Raw genomic sequence first — 15,661 nt, forward strand, 5'->3', positions numbered from 1 at the left:
TGGGCAGCTGAGTGGCAAACCAAGCACCTGGGGAAAAGGGGAGAGCATAGAAGGAAAGGAGTGAAGCGAGTGCCTCATGCTCGGTGTGTTTGCATGTGCAGAACAGTGTAAGGGTTGTGGTGAAGGAAACACCTGCACGTTTCTGTGGCTGATGAAGGGGCTACCCGAGTGACAAGAATAGCCCAGCGATCGAGGTGGAGCTGGTGTGTGGATGATGTGTTAGGCCAAGCAGAGGGGTGGGACATTCCTATCTGCCACAGGAGAGTATCACCAAACCACTAACAGAGTCATCTCTAAATTCAGTGCCTCTGAAACTTGTTCTGTTCTTCAGTGTTTGCACTGGTGCAGGTAGATCAGCAGCAGACAGGCAGCCCTCTCAGCACAGGAGGAGTTGCAGCAAGGCAATAGAAACCTTGAGGAAAAACCCAAAACAAAAAAACAGCCCACAGGTGTAGACTTAGAGGCACCTAACCCGTAGGGATAGGAGGACAGACTAGGAAATTGGGTCATCCTGCTGCCTTGTTTTTACAGCCCAAAGAGAATAAAAGCACCGTGTGTCTTGGAGGATATTTGCGTAGGACTGGCCTTAATATCCAGCCATTCTCCCCTGAGTATTCAACAAAGAAAGAGGAGGGCAGAGAATGATTCACAGCAGCCAAGGCTCAAGAGCAGGAGTTAACCTTTCCACTCTGATTCAGATGTGCCTCGTCCTCTACCAGCTACCAGAGTGGAACATCTCAGGGTAGGGCTCCTTTTTGTTTTGTCGTGTGGATCTGGGGCAGAACACACACCTCCTAATTCCAGCACTTGCCTCTCAGCTAATAACACAACTAATGCAGGGTGGGTGGGAAGAGACCAGGCCAGGAGCTCTGGGTATCACCAGTCTATGATACCATGACCCCAAAGCATCAGCTTGCAGCTTCCTTTCATTACATCTGCTAGCCTGGCCACAATGGCAGGGCTTGATTTTTTTCCCCCAAAGTACAGCCTTGCCAGCACACACAATTACAGAGCACAACTTTATTATTATTTTTTTTTTTAATTAAGATTGCTGGGGGTTGTACAAGGCAGAGCAGTGCTGGTGGCTTCCCCGACACGGGTGTGAATTGCAGCTCTCTTGGCATAATAGCGTCTTCTAAATCAGAAGAGCTTTGTCCATCCAACACAGTCTACTGTTATTTCTACGTCTGTAAATCACTCAACATAAAACTTAATGAGCTGCACGCCCCTTCTTCATGAACTCCAGCCAAACAGGAGCACAATGCTGCAGCTGTAGCTATTAAGCGATGGTGGCAGCAAAGCACTCCATTAATACCTCATGCTCAGCAGTTTGTGATGCATGAGAGCTGAATAATTATGCCCTTGTTACCCTCAAATGAGGCGCAATTGCCAGAAACAAGAGTTTACAATTAAAAAAAAAACTGTACCAAGTCAAGGACAACATTTGTTCATTCATAAAACAAGCCTTTCTGGGCAAGAGGACTGTGAGGCAGAAAACTGCCAGGCTGACGTTAACTAGACAGCGGTTTCTAATGCTGTGTTGTACCTCCTTGCTAGACCTCCACAGGCACTTTATCCCAGCTGTTTTGAGAAATCAGCAGAGCTTTAGCTAAAGCACTTCTTACTGTACAGTAGCAGCTTCCTGCCTTCAGTTAGTTGCGTACAGGCGCTACAAAGCTGTGAAGTAACCTCTCCTTCCCTACCTACAGCTCAGTGGGAGTGAGGATTTCAGGATAATGTCTGCACTGAGATTTTGGAATGACAGCTTGTTAAAAGGAGGGCTCTGTTGAGGGTAGACAGGCTTGCGTTATTTTGGGCAACACTTCACCTAATCCAGGGTAGGGTGTGTAAAGAAAATTGTCATGCTTATGCCTTACAACATTACGACATCAGTAAGTCTTATGACAAACCCAAGTGATGGCTAAAGAGCATTTTGCAGCACTCTCCAGACACAGCACTGCAGAATACTACCTGCTTTCATGCAGAATATCTAGCACCAGATACCTAGCAGGATACTTAGGGTGTGCTGTTCTCATCAGGCTGCAAACAAAGCGCGTTACAGAAGAATGTGCTTGTGCTGTCACCTCCTTGTGAAGCTCTGACTCTCACCTCAGGACTTGCCAACTTCAAAACAGCCAAGGCTGTTTTATTTGCCCCGTCCTGTTCTATTATTCAGCCAAGAGATAATAGGTCGTAAGAAACAAACTGAATGAGTGGTCAGGACGTGTGGGCTGGGCAGAGCAAGTTTCGCTGTGGTGCTTGGAGAGGACTGGAATTGCAAGAAGCCCTGTCTGGCATGCTTTGTGGCTGTGGCTGCCAACATTTCTGTTTCTAGACCCTGAATTTTTTTCCAGCATGCATCATTTGCATTTTTTTGATAATAAGCTTCTCTCATTTAACTTCCCCAGAGTCCAAGAAACGCTCAGGTACTCCCCATTCCTTTCTTCTGCCTCCCGCCTACCCGTGAGCCACAGCCCTTTCATTGGAAACCACAGCATAATACAGACCAAGGAAATCTTCAAAGCTGCAGCATTATAGGTACAGATGTCATGATGCAGCTGAAGCCTGACTTTATAATAAAAATTAATTTTTAAAAAAGATCTCAACAGGTTACAAAATAAAAGGAATAAAAGCAAAACCTTTACCGTATCTCAACTGCTTAGATGAAATATCTCCTTGAGACAGCATTTATCTATTACCAGAAATCCTTCAGGCTACATTTTGGAAAATAAGCAGTTGGAAAAAATACCACTGAAATACGCTCTTCAATTTATAGCCAAACTGACAAGAGGAGAAGGCAAGGGGGCTTTCAGTGAAAATCCAGGTAGGAGGAGGGCGAAATCCTCCAGGCCACATCATTTCAATCCCAGGATCATCTTTGCCCTCTTGTGGGCAAACTTCTCTCCTGCAGCTTCTCAGCAGCTTTACCAACTGTCTGCGGGGAGCTGCACCGTGTGGCCAGCACAGCCAGAATGCAAAACCATGACTGGACTTCCTCGTGTTCCCTTGAGCAGGCCAAGAATAGCTATCCTGAAGTCAAAGGGAAGTCAAACCCACAGCCCAGCCACGTAGTTAACCTTGCTCGGTTCCTGCAGAGCCGCCTGAAGAAGGCTGTGTGAGCAAGCAGGTGGCTGTCGTGCTCCTCCCTCTAAGGAGAAAGCCCAGCTGAGAGCAAGGAAAGATGGATGTGCCTCGAACAACAGGCAGGCAGCAGCACCCAGGTGCTGCCGGTGCCACTCACAAAGGAAACCTGCAGACTCCTAGCCTGTGTTCTGCCCTGCTGTAGTGTTAATTTACAGCAAATTAATTTTGGATCTCACTGCTGAGAAAGGAGTCGCCACGATTCTAGCAGTAACAGCACTGAAACTGTGTGGTCATGCTCCAAATTATTCGGTCTTTCTCACATTTCTTAGATCTTCTCAGTTGTCTTCTCAGGCTTTGTAACTCCACCACTGACGTACCCTTTTAACACAACATTTTGCTCTGATTGCTTGCACCTCGTTTTCAAATTAAACTTAATTAATAGCATTAGAGACCTTTTCCCCTTACAATTATGTTCATCTCTAGCGACTTCATCGAGAGAATTTCACCTTTTATATATGACATACAGAAAAATACACTGTGTCATTCCAGTTTCGGTGCTGACAGCTTAAAGTGCCATTCTCCTGCTTACAAAATATGCAGGTAATAAGCAATCTGTAGGATTATAAAACAAAAAAGCTATCTTGTGTGCCAGAAAGCACACAATTTCCTTTTCCTCACCCCCACTACTGACAATCAAACAAACACTTTAAAAAGATCAGGTGGCTTCTCCTCAACCTAGTAACTCAGTCACCTGCATTTTTCTCCACCAGCAGATAGGATTTGCTTGTGAGACCTTTTCCTGGTTTGTGCTACTGCCTTTAACAAGTCTACCAGTTTATTCAAATTTTCAGCTCCAACTTATCAAGACAATATGAAACCAGCACTTAAATTACTCACCTTGCAGTAACATATAGACCATGATAGGTGCAAAGCCTGTTACAAACTAGCCTGGTTGGACCCCGAGGGATGAGACAATACCAACCTTATTGGACCTTTCCTCCTGGAAACATCCACTGAAAAGACTCAGCTTTGCAGGTTTGCAGGCTGGACCCTCTTCCCCAGTAACAGGCAAACACAATGCAAGCTCCTTCCTCCAAACCAGGAACAAAGCATGATGTTATTTCCTATGGTTTGTTCTGGGAGAGCGATATACTGACACCAAGCACCAGCAGTAGAAACGAGAAACACATACTTAAGTCATGTTTTATTTTAAAAATGATTACAAAATATTTTTAAAAGTTCTTAAGTCCAAAAGAGCATAATACATTAAAAAGACCACAGGCTTGGAATGGAAAAATAGTTAAACATTTCAAAATTATTTTAATGGAAGTTCAAGGCAACAATGACTGCAAAACTGTAAAAAAAAATTATTGTATACAATATATAAAACCATCATTATCATCCTGATTTAATAATCATTAAGTCACTTAAATTCTCAAAGGTACAAAAGTGATAGTTCTGAATGGCATAAAATTTAATCTAGATGATTAATTTAGATTTAATCTAAAATTTAATCTGCTGCTGCTTACAGCAATAAAGCAGAACAAAGATGAATTTCCATCTTGAAGGCACTACCAGCATCTCGATTCATTACAGTTTTATGTAACATTTTTAAAGTCTCACCAAAGCTTCCCTTCAGTGTAGTAAGTTTGGTATTTTTATTGCACAAATTTGAGCAGAACGAGGATTACCATGCTGGCCATTATGCAAAAACATCTTGTGCAGAGCTCTGAGACTTGTGTAGGACAACTTGCTGTAGTTTTGAGTCAGAGGGTGCAAAGGCAGACCTGAATTGTAGAAGACCACGATCCTCCCCTGCTGTTTTTAAAAGCACAGAGCACGAGCAGTAGGGCACAATTCCTTCCCATACTTGAATCCAAAGGGCATTGCTAGCATCGTGATTTTAATGTGGGCCAAATGCAGAACACACACAAAAAAAATATTCCCAGCCTACACAAGGCACCTGCAGATTTTCAGAGGAGAAACTCGCAGACCAGCCCCTTCACAGCAAGTCCTCACATGTCCTGGAGAACCCTCTGCACTGATTCTCACGGCACTGTAAACAAGGCCCGAAATTCAGTGCACAGAGTGTTTTTGGACAGGCTCAACTGGAAAAGGCGAAAGCTTGCAATGTGTCTGAGCAGGCTCACGACACCACTGCCAAGCACTGCGGTGGAGATGGGAGAAGACAACCCTCAGCTCAACGCATGGCCAACTGCTCCTGTCCCCAGGTGTTACTGTCAGCTAAGGTTGTACACGGATGGTTGCTTTGTGAACAGTAAGAGAAATTTAGGGCAGTTCCTCATAACTGCCCTTCTGCCAAAGCTCCCACCACTCTCCTGAACAGACCCTCAGTCACAATCAGCCAACTTAAATTTAAGCAATTAAAAAACCTGCTTCAAGTAAAGCAGGCTGGTTTCATCAGAAACAGGCTGGGAAACATGCAAACTGCTTTGCTGACAGAGCACGGGAGGGTAAAAGGCATCCAGCCACACACAGCTCCCACAAAAATACATTTCATCCAGGTCCAGGGCCATCCTCTGGGATCGGTTCAAGGGAGAGACACTCAGAGCCTGGATCCAGCACCAAAAGCATGACAGGGGGCACTTCAAGAGTGCAGGGGGCCACGCCACGCAGCTTTGGGGTAGGGAAGTCTCTCACCCCACTAGCCTGTGAGGACAGAGGTGCCAGGAGGGACACAGGGATAGCATCTGCCCCTTCGTCTTGTGGAGCTGATAAAGCAGTTTCCAAAGAACTACCCACTTGTTTTCATTAGCTGATGGCAGAGCATCCCTTTCAGTCAGCGACAGAACTGGATCCTCAAATCCATACAGGGATCAGTGAGTCAGTGAGAAAATGGGTAAAAGCTACTTGAAACAGCTACAAGGAAAACGGCACACTCCATTTCTCTGTAAAGAATCAGCAGTAGACACCACATGGATAGGGAGGCCAAGGTAGAGAGGTGACTTCACAGATCCCTCTCAGTACCGGTATCTCCAATTCGGGAGTGGACACCAACAACAAAGCTCTTCAGTGGGGAAAAGTCTTTCAGAGAAAGCAATCAAAACCTATAATTCCTGCCACATGTTTTCAACAAGGAAAAAAAAAAAAAAGAAAAATTACCCCATGACACATGCCCCACCATAGTGCTGCATCATTTAAAAATATCAGCAACACTGCGTTATTCTTCCACTATATTTACAGCTTTTTATTATATATCAAGATTTAGAAACTGCAGGCTTCTTGATGTGCATTGATTAGCTAGAATGCCAGGCAATAAAAATAATTATAATTAAGAAAAATAAAAAAATAAAACAACCCACAAAACCAAGCAAAACCAAACCCAAACTTAAAATATTAATTATAGCTGTGGACACAAACCCCAAAGTAAGGCACTGCAAATTGCAGCAGAGATATTGAGATATTTCCCACTGTGGCCAGCTTGGTAAGCAGTAAGGTTGCTTGTAAACAAAACCATCTCAAAACCTACCCAGCTTTCAGGCACAGCTATGGCAGGCTCTGTACACCTACACCAAGATCAAGTGTTAGTGCAAATGGACACTAATAAATACAAGGAAAAATCAATTCCAACCTAAGGAACATTTCATCCTCACAAAGCAGGAAATTACACAAAGGAAAGTCTGTGTTTTATGCATGGTTCTGAAACCAAGCTGCAGCTTAAACCTCACGATTCACACCAGCTGTCAAAATGTTACACTGCCCAAGCGAAGTGTAGTGTTAAGGTTAGGTCTCAGAGCTTAGAGAGACAACATCACAAACTCACATTCATCAGAAAGTAGCAGTACTGGGAGTTAAACAAAAACAAAACAAAACAAAAAAAAAAAAAAAAAAAAAAAAAAAAAACAAGAAAAACCTTTGACCCTCTTTTACAATGCTTTGTCTTACAATGACTTCCTCATCCTTTTATCCAAATATAGCTTTTCATCCAAATATAGCTCTCAAACCATTTCTGGAGGGCTTACTCTCAGTGCTGCCACAGCAGGTTACGGGACTATACATTTATCAGACAATGATATTGATGAAGCGGAGTTAATGCCTGGAAGACACAACAGATGTCACGAGAACTCAAACACGGACTGTTTTTGCATAATCAACTTTTTCTCATTTGCTTTGGCATTTTGGAAGGTCTCTTGACACACAGCAGTTCACCCTACTTTTGAGGGCTTCCCTCTAAATGAGGTTTAGCAATTTTGTTTCTACCTCAGACATCTGCAAAATGCCTTTTTTTTTTTTTCTTAACCACTTCACTTTTTACACAGTAGCCATCAACATCTAGTCTCTCACTGGTCTGATACACGTTGCATCAGTAGTGTTTCTTGCAGTCTCCCGGCCCCTTGCTTTTAAGACAAATGGAGGTTACGAGTGCTTATTTACCTGTTCACCAGCTGAGTTAGCCAGCAGCAACAAGTCTAATACTAGTGCCATAGATATCAGCACAGAAAATGGTGCTGCCAAAACCAATCTGGTAAAACTATGCACAAACAAGCTGTGCATGGTATCAACCCTGCAAATGATAGTCGATATTACAACATGCTGTAATCGTTCTCCCACTGATGTTCAGATTGCTACTTCTGGGTGACTTTGTGAAAATACTTAAACTTTTTCCTCTCACAGATGCCAGTCCATTTTTTATTTTATTTTTTTTTTTTCCCCTGTGACTTTTGTCACTTTTGAAACAGTCTGAGGGAATATTCTGGCATACAAGCCTGAACTTGAATAACCATGGGGTGCAAAGTTGTCTCCTTAAAAAAAAAAAAAACAACAAACATTATATTACCCTCTGCATAAAAACCCTAAGCTATTTCATTAAACTGATCTCCAGAGACAGAACTAAAAAGTGTAGTTAGTAAAAACAAACCAAAATCCCTTACATAAAGATAAGCATTTTTGTAAAGCTGCAATTAGGTATCCCTTTTACACTTACTGTTTGGCCAGTGAGTACAAGAATGAGTTCTACCGTACTAACTTGTAACTAGTAGAAGATATATTTGGTCCAGTTCATATAGAAAATGTCTTTAAGGTATAACTGAGAATTTATGTGCCACAGATTATCCTTTCGTAGTCACTCCTACCAAAATTGAATCAGCACAATGTTGTCCTTGTGTTATTCTATTTAGACTATTATTTTTTTTTTTAATGTATGCCACCTAGAGAAATGGCAGAACAAGTTACCTACAAAATAAAATAGAACATGATGCTCAAGATGATGTTACTTGACCTAAGGATCCATTTGTGATGAGCAAAGTGTAAAAAATTGATTCGAAGGAAGAGACAGATGTTTTACCTACAGAACATTAAAACTTCATTTTAGTTTGCTCCACTGAAAAAAAAAAAAAGGAACTAATTTCAGAAAGTTCAGCTTTACTTATTCAGTGGGTCATTTTCTGTGGTGCCTTGAGTGTTGCCTGAATTTTCAGAGTGTCCTTTGGTGCTTTGTTGCCGCCTGTCCCAATACTCCATCACAAACTCAGCTAAAAATGCCCCACTTGCGAAAAATCCAAATACCTGTAAAAGTGAAAGAAACATATGAATTAAAAAAGTACAAACTTTGACAGTATTCTACAATTTTGGAGAGATTTGCCACACTACTCATATATGTTAATAATGCTGGTATATTAAATCAATGGTTCCATTTAAATTAGCAACAGATCAGAAGTCTTAATTCTAGCATATTCAATGCAAAAGTTGTTACAATTCTCATTCTCTTAATCAAGTGTGAATCTTAGGATATGTTCTAAACAGATCTTAATAGTAGAAATATATTCTTTTTTATTTTTTTTTTTTTTTTGCAGTAAAATTAGTAAAGAAGCATGGCAGTGGTGGTATAGCAGATTATTTATCCAAGAGATGTCTGCTCTTTAAAGGGACTAAGTGAAGAAGAGTAACCCGTGGAAGGTGAAGGGAGGTAAATTAGCAGAGCCTATGCAAGTCCTTGCTGCATCAGCACGTGGGGCTGACATGACCTTTTGCTAATGACAACTTTCATTATTAGTCATAGCAACGTAGTGGTAAGCAGACTGTTGGTTTTAGCAGCTTCTTTCAAGCAAGGAAGTACATGCACACATTTACGCTAACTTTTAAATAAAATTAAGCAGCAGGTTTGCCCCCAAACAATTAGATACTATGAAGTCTTGAATCCCAATATTTTTGTTTTCCCAGCTCCAGGACAAAAACAAACAAAAAAACCCACCACCACAAAAAAAACCACACACACACACACACACACAGCAAAGGAAGACTAATCAAACCATTGGGACTGTATATATCAGCATCACAACAGATGACCATACAGAAGTGTGTATCTTCAATAGCTCACGCTGAGTACGGAACAGAATTCACTTTTTATTCATTCAAGAAGAAAATCAAAATTTGATCTTTAATCTCACATATTCACAATTCCCAAAGTCATTCCAAAAGAGCACCAAATGAGTAAGGAACTATGACCCGCAGCTTCTACAGTGCCTTGTCCTGGGCCTCTGTTGCTCTTTTATTTTTGTCTCGTTCTTATTGCAACCTTTACAAGCCAGCGTTCTCTACCTATGCTTTATAATGTCTGACAAAAGATGTGGTTTCTTGCTGACTTTGCAAGAGGATAGCATTACAGGAGCACAATTAAGGAAAAAAGTTGGCATTTCAGAGGCGGGTATCAGAGAGCTTGGGAGGCTGTGAGAGATGACAGTCCTGTTAACAGTGACAGATGCCAGGGAATAGGACAGAGCCAAGGCAGTGAAATGAAGTGAGGAACCAAGAAGTGAGCCACAGCTACTGGGGAGCTACAAGCAGGACTGCTGGAAAGTTCTGCAACCAAGGAATGCCTACTCTTTGGATTTCCTAAGCTAAGTTTCAGAAGCTCTGCAACAGCTAGCTCCTCCTAATGCACTGAATTCTGTTCCCTGACCAGTTTTTTCCCCGCAAACTGGGTGAGGTTTAAAGGGTAGACAACTTAAGATACAAGATAAATGCAAAGTAAAAGATACATTTATAAGACTTACATATGCCATAATTGCAGAAACCGGTGCAGAATTCGTTGCAGCAAGAACTATTGAAGCTAACAGGAAAATGACACCTATGGCTAGCATGGCCCAAAAGTTCTGGAAACATAAAAAATAAATGTTACAGAATTGTAGGTATACTACCTGAAAAAGAACAAGCATCCTAACAGCAACCGAGTTAATCCGCAGTGAGTTTACAGTTTGAAACTCTGATGCTCATGGGAGCTTCAGAAAATCATGGAATCATACGGAATGGTTTGGGTTGGAAGGGACCTTAAAGATCACCTGGTTCCAACCCCCCTGTCCCCCTGGGCAGGGACACCTCCCACCAGCCCAGGCTGCCCAAAGCCCCATCCAGCCTGGCCTTGAACACCTCCAGGGATGGGGCATCCACAGCTTCTCTGGGCAGCCTGTTCCTCTACCTCAACACCCTCACAGTAAAGAATTTCTTCCTTGCATTTAATCTAAATCTCCAATCTAAAACAAAACAACAAAAAAAAACACCACTCTTAAAATTATTATAAAGTTATATATAACATCTTAAAGTTATTATAAAGTTATAAAGGTACTTATTTATTACCTGTAATATAACCTATGTTAATTTACCCTTTAATTAGAGAATAATAAATGATTCACTCTGCATTGCCTTTTTACTCCGCAGTAGTCTTTAAGCACTTGCATTAAATGGTTTGTTTTTTAAAAAAATAAATCTTACCACTTTCTCTACTTTATCTTTCCCGAAGGTTTCATATGCAACAGTGCAATACACACAGAGGATCAGGAGGCTCAGAAGAAAAGCAGTGCAGCTTGTGAATTCAAAGAAGTAAAGTCCACCACAATTGCTACAATCCTCCACAATTTCCTCAAAAATAACAGCCAGAAGAGAGAGAAACTGCAAACAAATAACATACTTGTGTTAGATCAAGTCACCAATATCCTTAGCAAACAGATGTCTCCAATATTAAGGTTAATGAAGACAGAATTAAAACAACAACAACAACAAAAGAATCTAAAAAGAACTTGGTGAAGTTCTGCACTATTTTATGGTTATTTACCTATGGATAACACAGGTAGAAATACAATGACACAGTTAGGCTTGATGTTCAAGTCAGTCAACAAACTCCATTGGGTTAAGCTCCACCATCTACACACTTTTAACTGAAGCCTTCCCATTTGTGGCTTTGAGCAGTAGGAAGCAGAGCAGGCACACAGCACGAGAGGAACAGCTTCCAGTCAGAACAAGCAAAAATGCAATTGCTTACTACTTACAACCGCATTTAGTTTTACATGCATTTGGGATTGGGGTGGATCAGAAGACTCTGACCCAGCCATTTAGCTCCCTGAAAGCCTGCAGCTGGTGTTATCTCCCTCGATAAACTTCAGAGAAAGTACAGCTAATGGCTCGTGTGTTTATGACCAGTAACAACAGAAGCTCAATTGCAGGAACCAAAACTTCAAGCTATGTTTAAACCACATTTAAGCTATGTTGGGCAGTGTTTAATCTCCACAGAAGCTTACGTTAGCCTCCCCGCAGCAGTATTTTTTGAGGACAGAACATGAGTTAACTCCCATACAGACACCAAGCATCTGCTGCTGGATCTTCTACCACCTTATTGTACAAGAAAGGATATTGCTTATTTTATTTTATTTTTTTAATAGTCTCTCATTTTGGCCACTTCTTGCTGGTTTTCTTCATCCTAAAAAGTTGACAGAGGGTATAGATCCTTGCAGTAAGGAGTTCAGCGGACTGGAACAATTATTAGGAATCAGACTCAGCCATAAAATCAAGACTGATACAGGGAGGATGATCCTATTTTTAATGACAGTATTTGGGCAATAATGGAGTTGACAGCTCTTCTATGAAAAAAAATATCTAATTCTAGAATTCAGAATTGTCATTTTCCAGTTACTAGCACGTCAAAACAGCTGCAGATGCTATATCTGCATCTTATTTTGGAAAATAATGACCTGTCTTGAGTTTCAGTTTTCTGACAGTAAAAATAAGAAAAGTGACTTAGCACGTGGGAACTGTAAATTCACCAGCTAAGCAAGACCTCAGAAAACATCGTGCTTTGAATACACAACGGTGTAAAGTAAACAGGATCTCAGAAAGGGAAAAGCACACATGAGCTGGTAAACTGACATGTTACAATCAGCCCTCTGCATACTTCCCTTCTCTCTTGTGCTTGGCTGGCAAAGCAAATTACTCAGAAACCCTCACGCCTAACCCAGTGATTACTGCAGATGCCCAAGGAATATTTTTCTCCCCCTCCCTTCTGGGATTTGTATTTCTACCTCCTTATATCAGCACTGACAGCTGAATGCCATCACTTTCACCAGAGGCAGAACAGAAAGGAAATAAAGGTCTTTTTGGCAACCTGCCCTAAAAAGGCTTGAGAAGCCCAGGTAACCATAATATGGTCTAAGTAATTGCAAAAAAAAACCTCTCTACTGAGTGTGCAAATGAGTGGGAGGAAAAAAATAAATCAAATTTGAGGAGTACTTTTAAAGGATTTCATGTCAAAAAAATGGGGGAGAAGGGAGGACTGATCTGGCGTCCTTTGTGGGACTTCTCCAACAGTATTCAAATTTTTATTAATGAGGTGAATAGCAAAAGAGTGCATCATTAAAAAAGCTTTGATGTGAAGAACTTTGCTTGATGTAGTGTATCAGCTGCACATCTATAAGCTGCAGAGTTCTGCTTGGGTTTGTTAATTTGCTTCTTGACATCACTACAAATAAACATGAGAGGGCTCTGTTGTTACATTTTCTTCAGTTTCCCAGTTCTGCAAGCACAGCCACGTGCCTAGGTCAGCACAGACCAGTACAGGCTTACATGAAGCAGCTGAAGCTTGCTCTGTTGTATTTTTATGTTTGCCGTCTCCACACTGAGCCTGTGGAAACTTCCCAGTGGCAAGCACCCAGAATCTCACTATGGGTTTATTTGAGCAATGAGCAGAGAGGGACAGCTCAGGAGCTCCTTGTTTTCTTCAGAGCTAAGCCTTCAGAGCAGAGCCTCTTTCACACCGAAGACTGAGGAAATACCTGAGGACACGCACAGGCAGCTGCCACCTTCCTTGCCTCTCATGCAGAGCCCCGCATTGCTGTGGATGCAGATGAGTCCCAAGTGCCCTAACACACACAGGCCATTAAATAACTTCCTCAGTCCTCTGCCAGCAGGAACTTTGCATTGACACTGATGCTACTGCGAGTTTCTGCACAAATGTCACGTTTCTCAAGTAAATTTAAGAAGTGAAAGGCTACAAAAATAAAGCAAATCAATGAAATTTCCAACAGGCCTGTTAAAACACGGAGCAGTGGTGTTCCCAGCACAAAACCTTCCCATTTAGCAGCTCACCCGTCTGATTATCAGTGTGCAATCCCCACAATAACGAACCATCACTGTTCTAACACAAGGCTAATAGATGTTAATGACCACCACCATCACTGGGACTGCCAATAAAAAGAAACCAATGCTTTCCTAAAACGGGAACCTTTCTCCTACTGGAAATATTGAGGCTTCCACCTTCAGTAATTTCTGGAGCTTGCTGTAAGTGCTTTGGCCAAGAGCTGAAGATCCGTGCATTTTGGTAAAGTGAAACAAAAGGATGGAGGAACTGTTGGAAGTGAGGAAGGTGAATGATTGTAATTCAATTTTATTTTTCCTCTTATTGAAAGACTGTTATAGGCCATAAGCTGCTACTTCTTTAGGAGCCTGTCAAGCAGCTACCCATCCTTGTCAGGACAGGCCTTAATAACTTACCTTTTTCCTTCCTAGAAAGCTTTTTAAATAACACCTCTGCTCAGGTAAGCAGTTGAAGACATTGCTACATCAGTAAAGTTGCATATGCAATAGTTTGTTTTATTCCATCAAACTGCTGATCTGTAATGATCCGTTTGTTTGGGAGCAACATCCAGCAGATCTTTGTTAATCTCCAGAAGATGAAGTAACATTTTGCATCCTGTTATATTTAATATAGTATTCTTGGGTGTGATTTTTTTTTTAAACAGTCTTAGAAAGCATTGCTTCGGGCAGCATTAGCATTACCAGCACTGCTTTCTTCAGCTTTCAGCTGCGGCTTTTGACTCTGTGTGAGCCAAAGTTTAAAAACCAAACGTCCTCTTTTCTGCACAGCAAATTAACAAGAAAGGGCTGGAAATCACCTATGATTCCTCCCAGCATGAGACATCCGACTGAGAAGCCACTGCGATGGAAAATGTTTGCTGACACATTTACAGTCAGCTGCCCTTTGCCGCTGTGGTTTCACTGCTCGCTGCTGGTACGTGCACCCAGTGCTCCTCACATCGCTACCAGCAAGCTTGGGAAGATCCATCACTGAGGCTGGGAACACACAGGAGCATGATCCGGTGTCCCGGTGATGAGCAAATCCAGGAATAATGTTACGTGTGGCAAAAAGCAAGCAGAATACGAGCCCCGATTCCAGGAGAGCGTGGGGCCGCCCGGTATGAAGCGAGGCACTGCGGTGTCACACACATCCAGACCGGCCACCACCCAGCTCACACGTTTTGGTGTGCTTTCTGCCAGGAGGTTTACTGGGGGAGATGTGCTCCCCGAGGCGGTGGAGCCCAGCACAGCTTGGTGCGCTCATGGTCAGGCTGTGGGGGTGACATGAGGGGAACCCAGCAATCCCACAACCTTACAAAGGTTTCTACTGCCTGTTTACATCCAGCGAGGCCCTCGGAAGAGAGTATGCTATGTTTTCTGTGAGGATGGCCTCTGATTTTAAACCCTGAGGACGCCGAGCAGTGGACCCACGGTGGCCACAGCGCTTAACCTCAGCCATGCGAGGCACACAACCAGCAGGTCGGTGCTAGCACGTGCCCCTGCAGCCAGGACATGAAGAAGGAGCAAGCCCGTTAGCTCCTCACCACAAAACAACCTCAAGCTGCCCAAAAGGCAGTGCCACCACGGCCACCTCAGCCTTCAGTTACCGATTTGTGCAGCTTAGCAAACAACAAGGCAGGCTTTGCCTCTGCTGGGTGGGAAGGGAAGGGAAGGGAAGGGAAGGGAAGGGAAGGGAAGGGAAGGGAAGGGAAGGGAAGGGAAGGGAAGGGAAGGGAAGGGAAGGGAAGGGAAGGGAAGGGAAGGGAAGGGAAGGGAAGGGAAGGGAAGGGAAGGGAAGGGAAGGGAAGGGAAGGGAAGGGAAGGGAAGGGAAGGGAAGGGAAGGGAAGGGAAGGGAAGGGCCTCGCCTCACCGGTTGCAGCACTTTGGCCGGCAGCCTCCAGCCCTTCAGGCGGTGCCGGGTGCAGCCGCAGGGCCGGCGGGGCTCCTTGCAGTGGGGCTCGGTGGTCGGGCGGTACACGGCCCCATTCTCCATGGCTGCGCCGCCGCCGCCAAGCTGAAGGGAAGAAGCGAAAGCAAAAGGGTGAGGCAGGAGGGCGGGGAGGGAAGGGAAAGGGAAGGAAGGGGAAGGGGAAGGGGAAGGTGGAGGCGGTCCCAGTCCCTCCCGGCTGCAGGCTGGTTGCCAGCCTGGCCCTGTCCCCGGCCTTGCTTGAGGAGGAACAGGGCTGGTGCTGGGCGCTGGAGGCGGCCTGGGGCTGA

At 43.3% G+C, this 15,661-nt stretch overlaps 1 protein-coding gene across 1 annotated transcript; it reads right to left on the reverse strand.

The window, feature by feature from the left end:
- Positions 1–4,271: 4,271 nt before the first annotated feature.
- Positions 4,272–15,512, reverse strand: CMTM6 (CKLF like MARVEL transmembrane domain containing 6). Its single transcript, XM_068674465.1, has 4 exons — positions 15,315–15,512; positions 10,813–10,989; positions 10,098–10,196; positions 4,272–8,610 (listed from the first exon to the last, which is right to left on the reverse strand). The coding sequence occupies exons 1-4, from the start codon at positions 15,435–15,437 to the stop codon at positions 8,467–8,469; spliced, it is 543 nt and encodes a 180-aa protein (XP_068530566.1). The 5' UTR covers positions 15,438–15,512; the 3' UTR covers positions 4,272–8,466.
- Positions 15,513–15,661: the final 149 nt, after the last annotated feature.

This window comes from Anas acuta, chromosome 2 (assembly GCF_963932015.1).
Source record: "Anas acuta chromosome 2, bAnaAcu1.1, whole genome shotgun sequence".
NCBI classification, from domain to species: domain Eukaryota; kingdom Metazoa; phylum Chordata; class Aves; order Anseriformes; family Anatidae; genus Anas; species Anas acuta.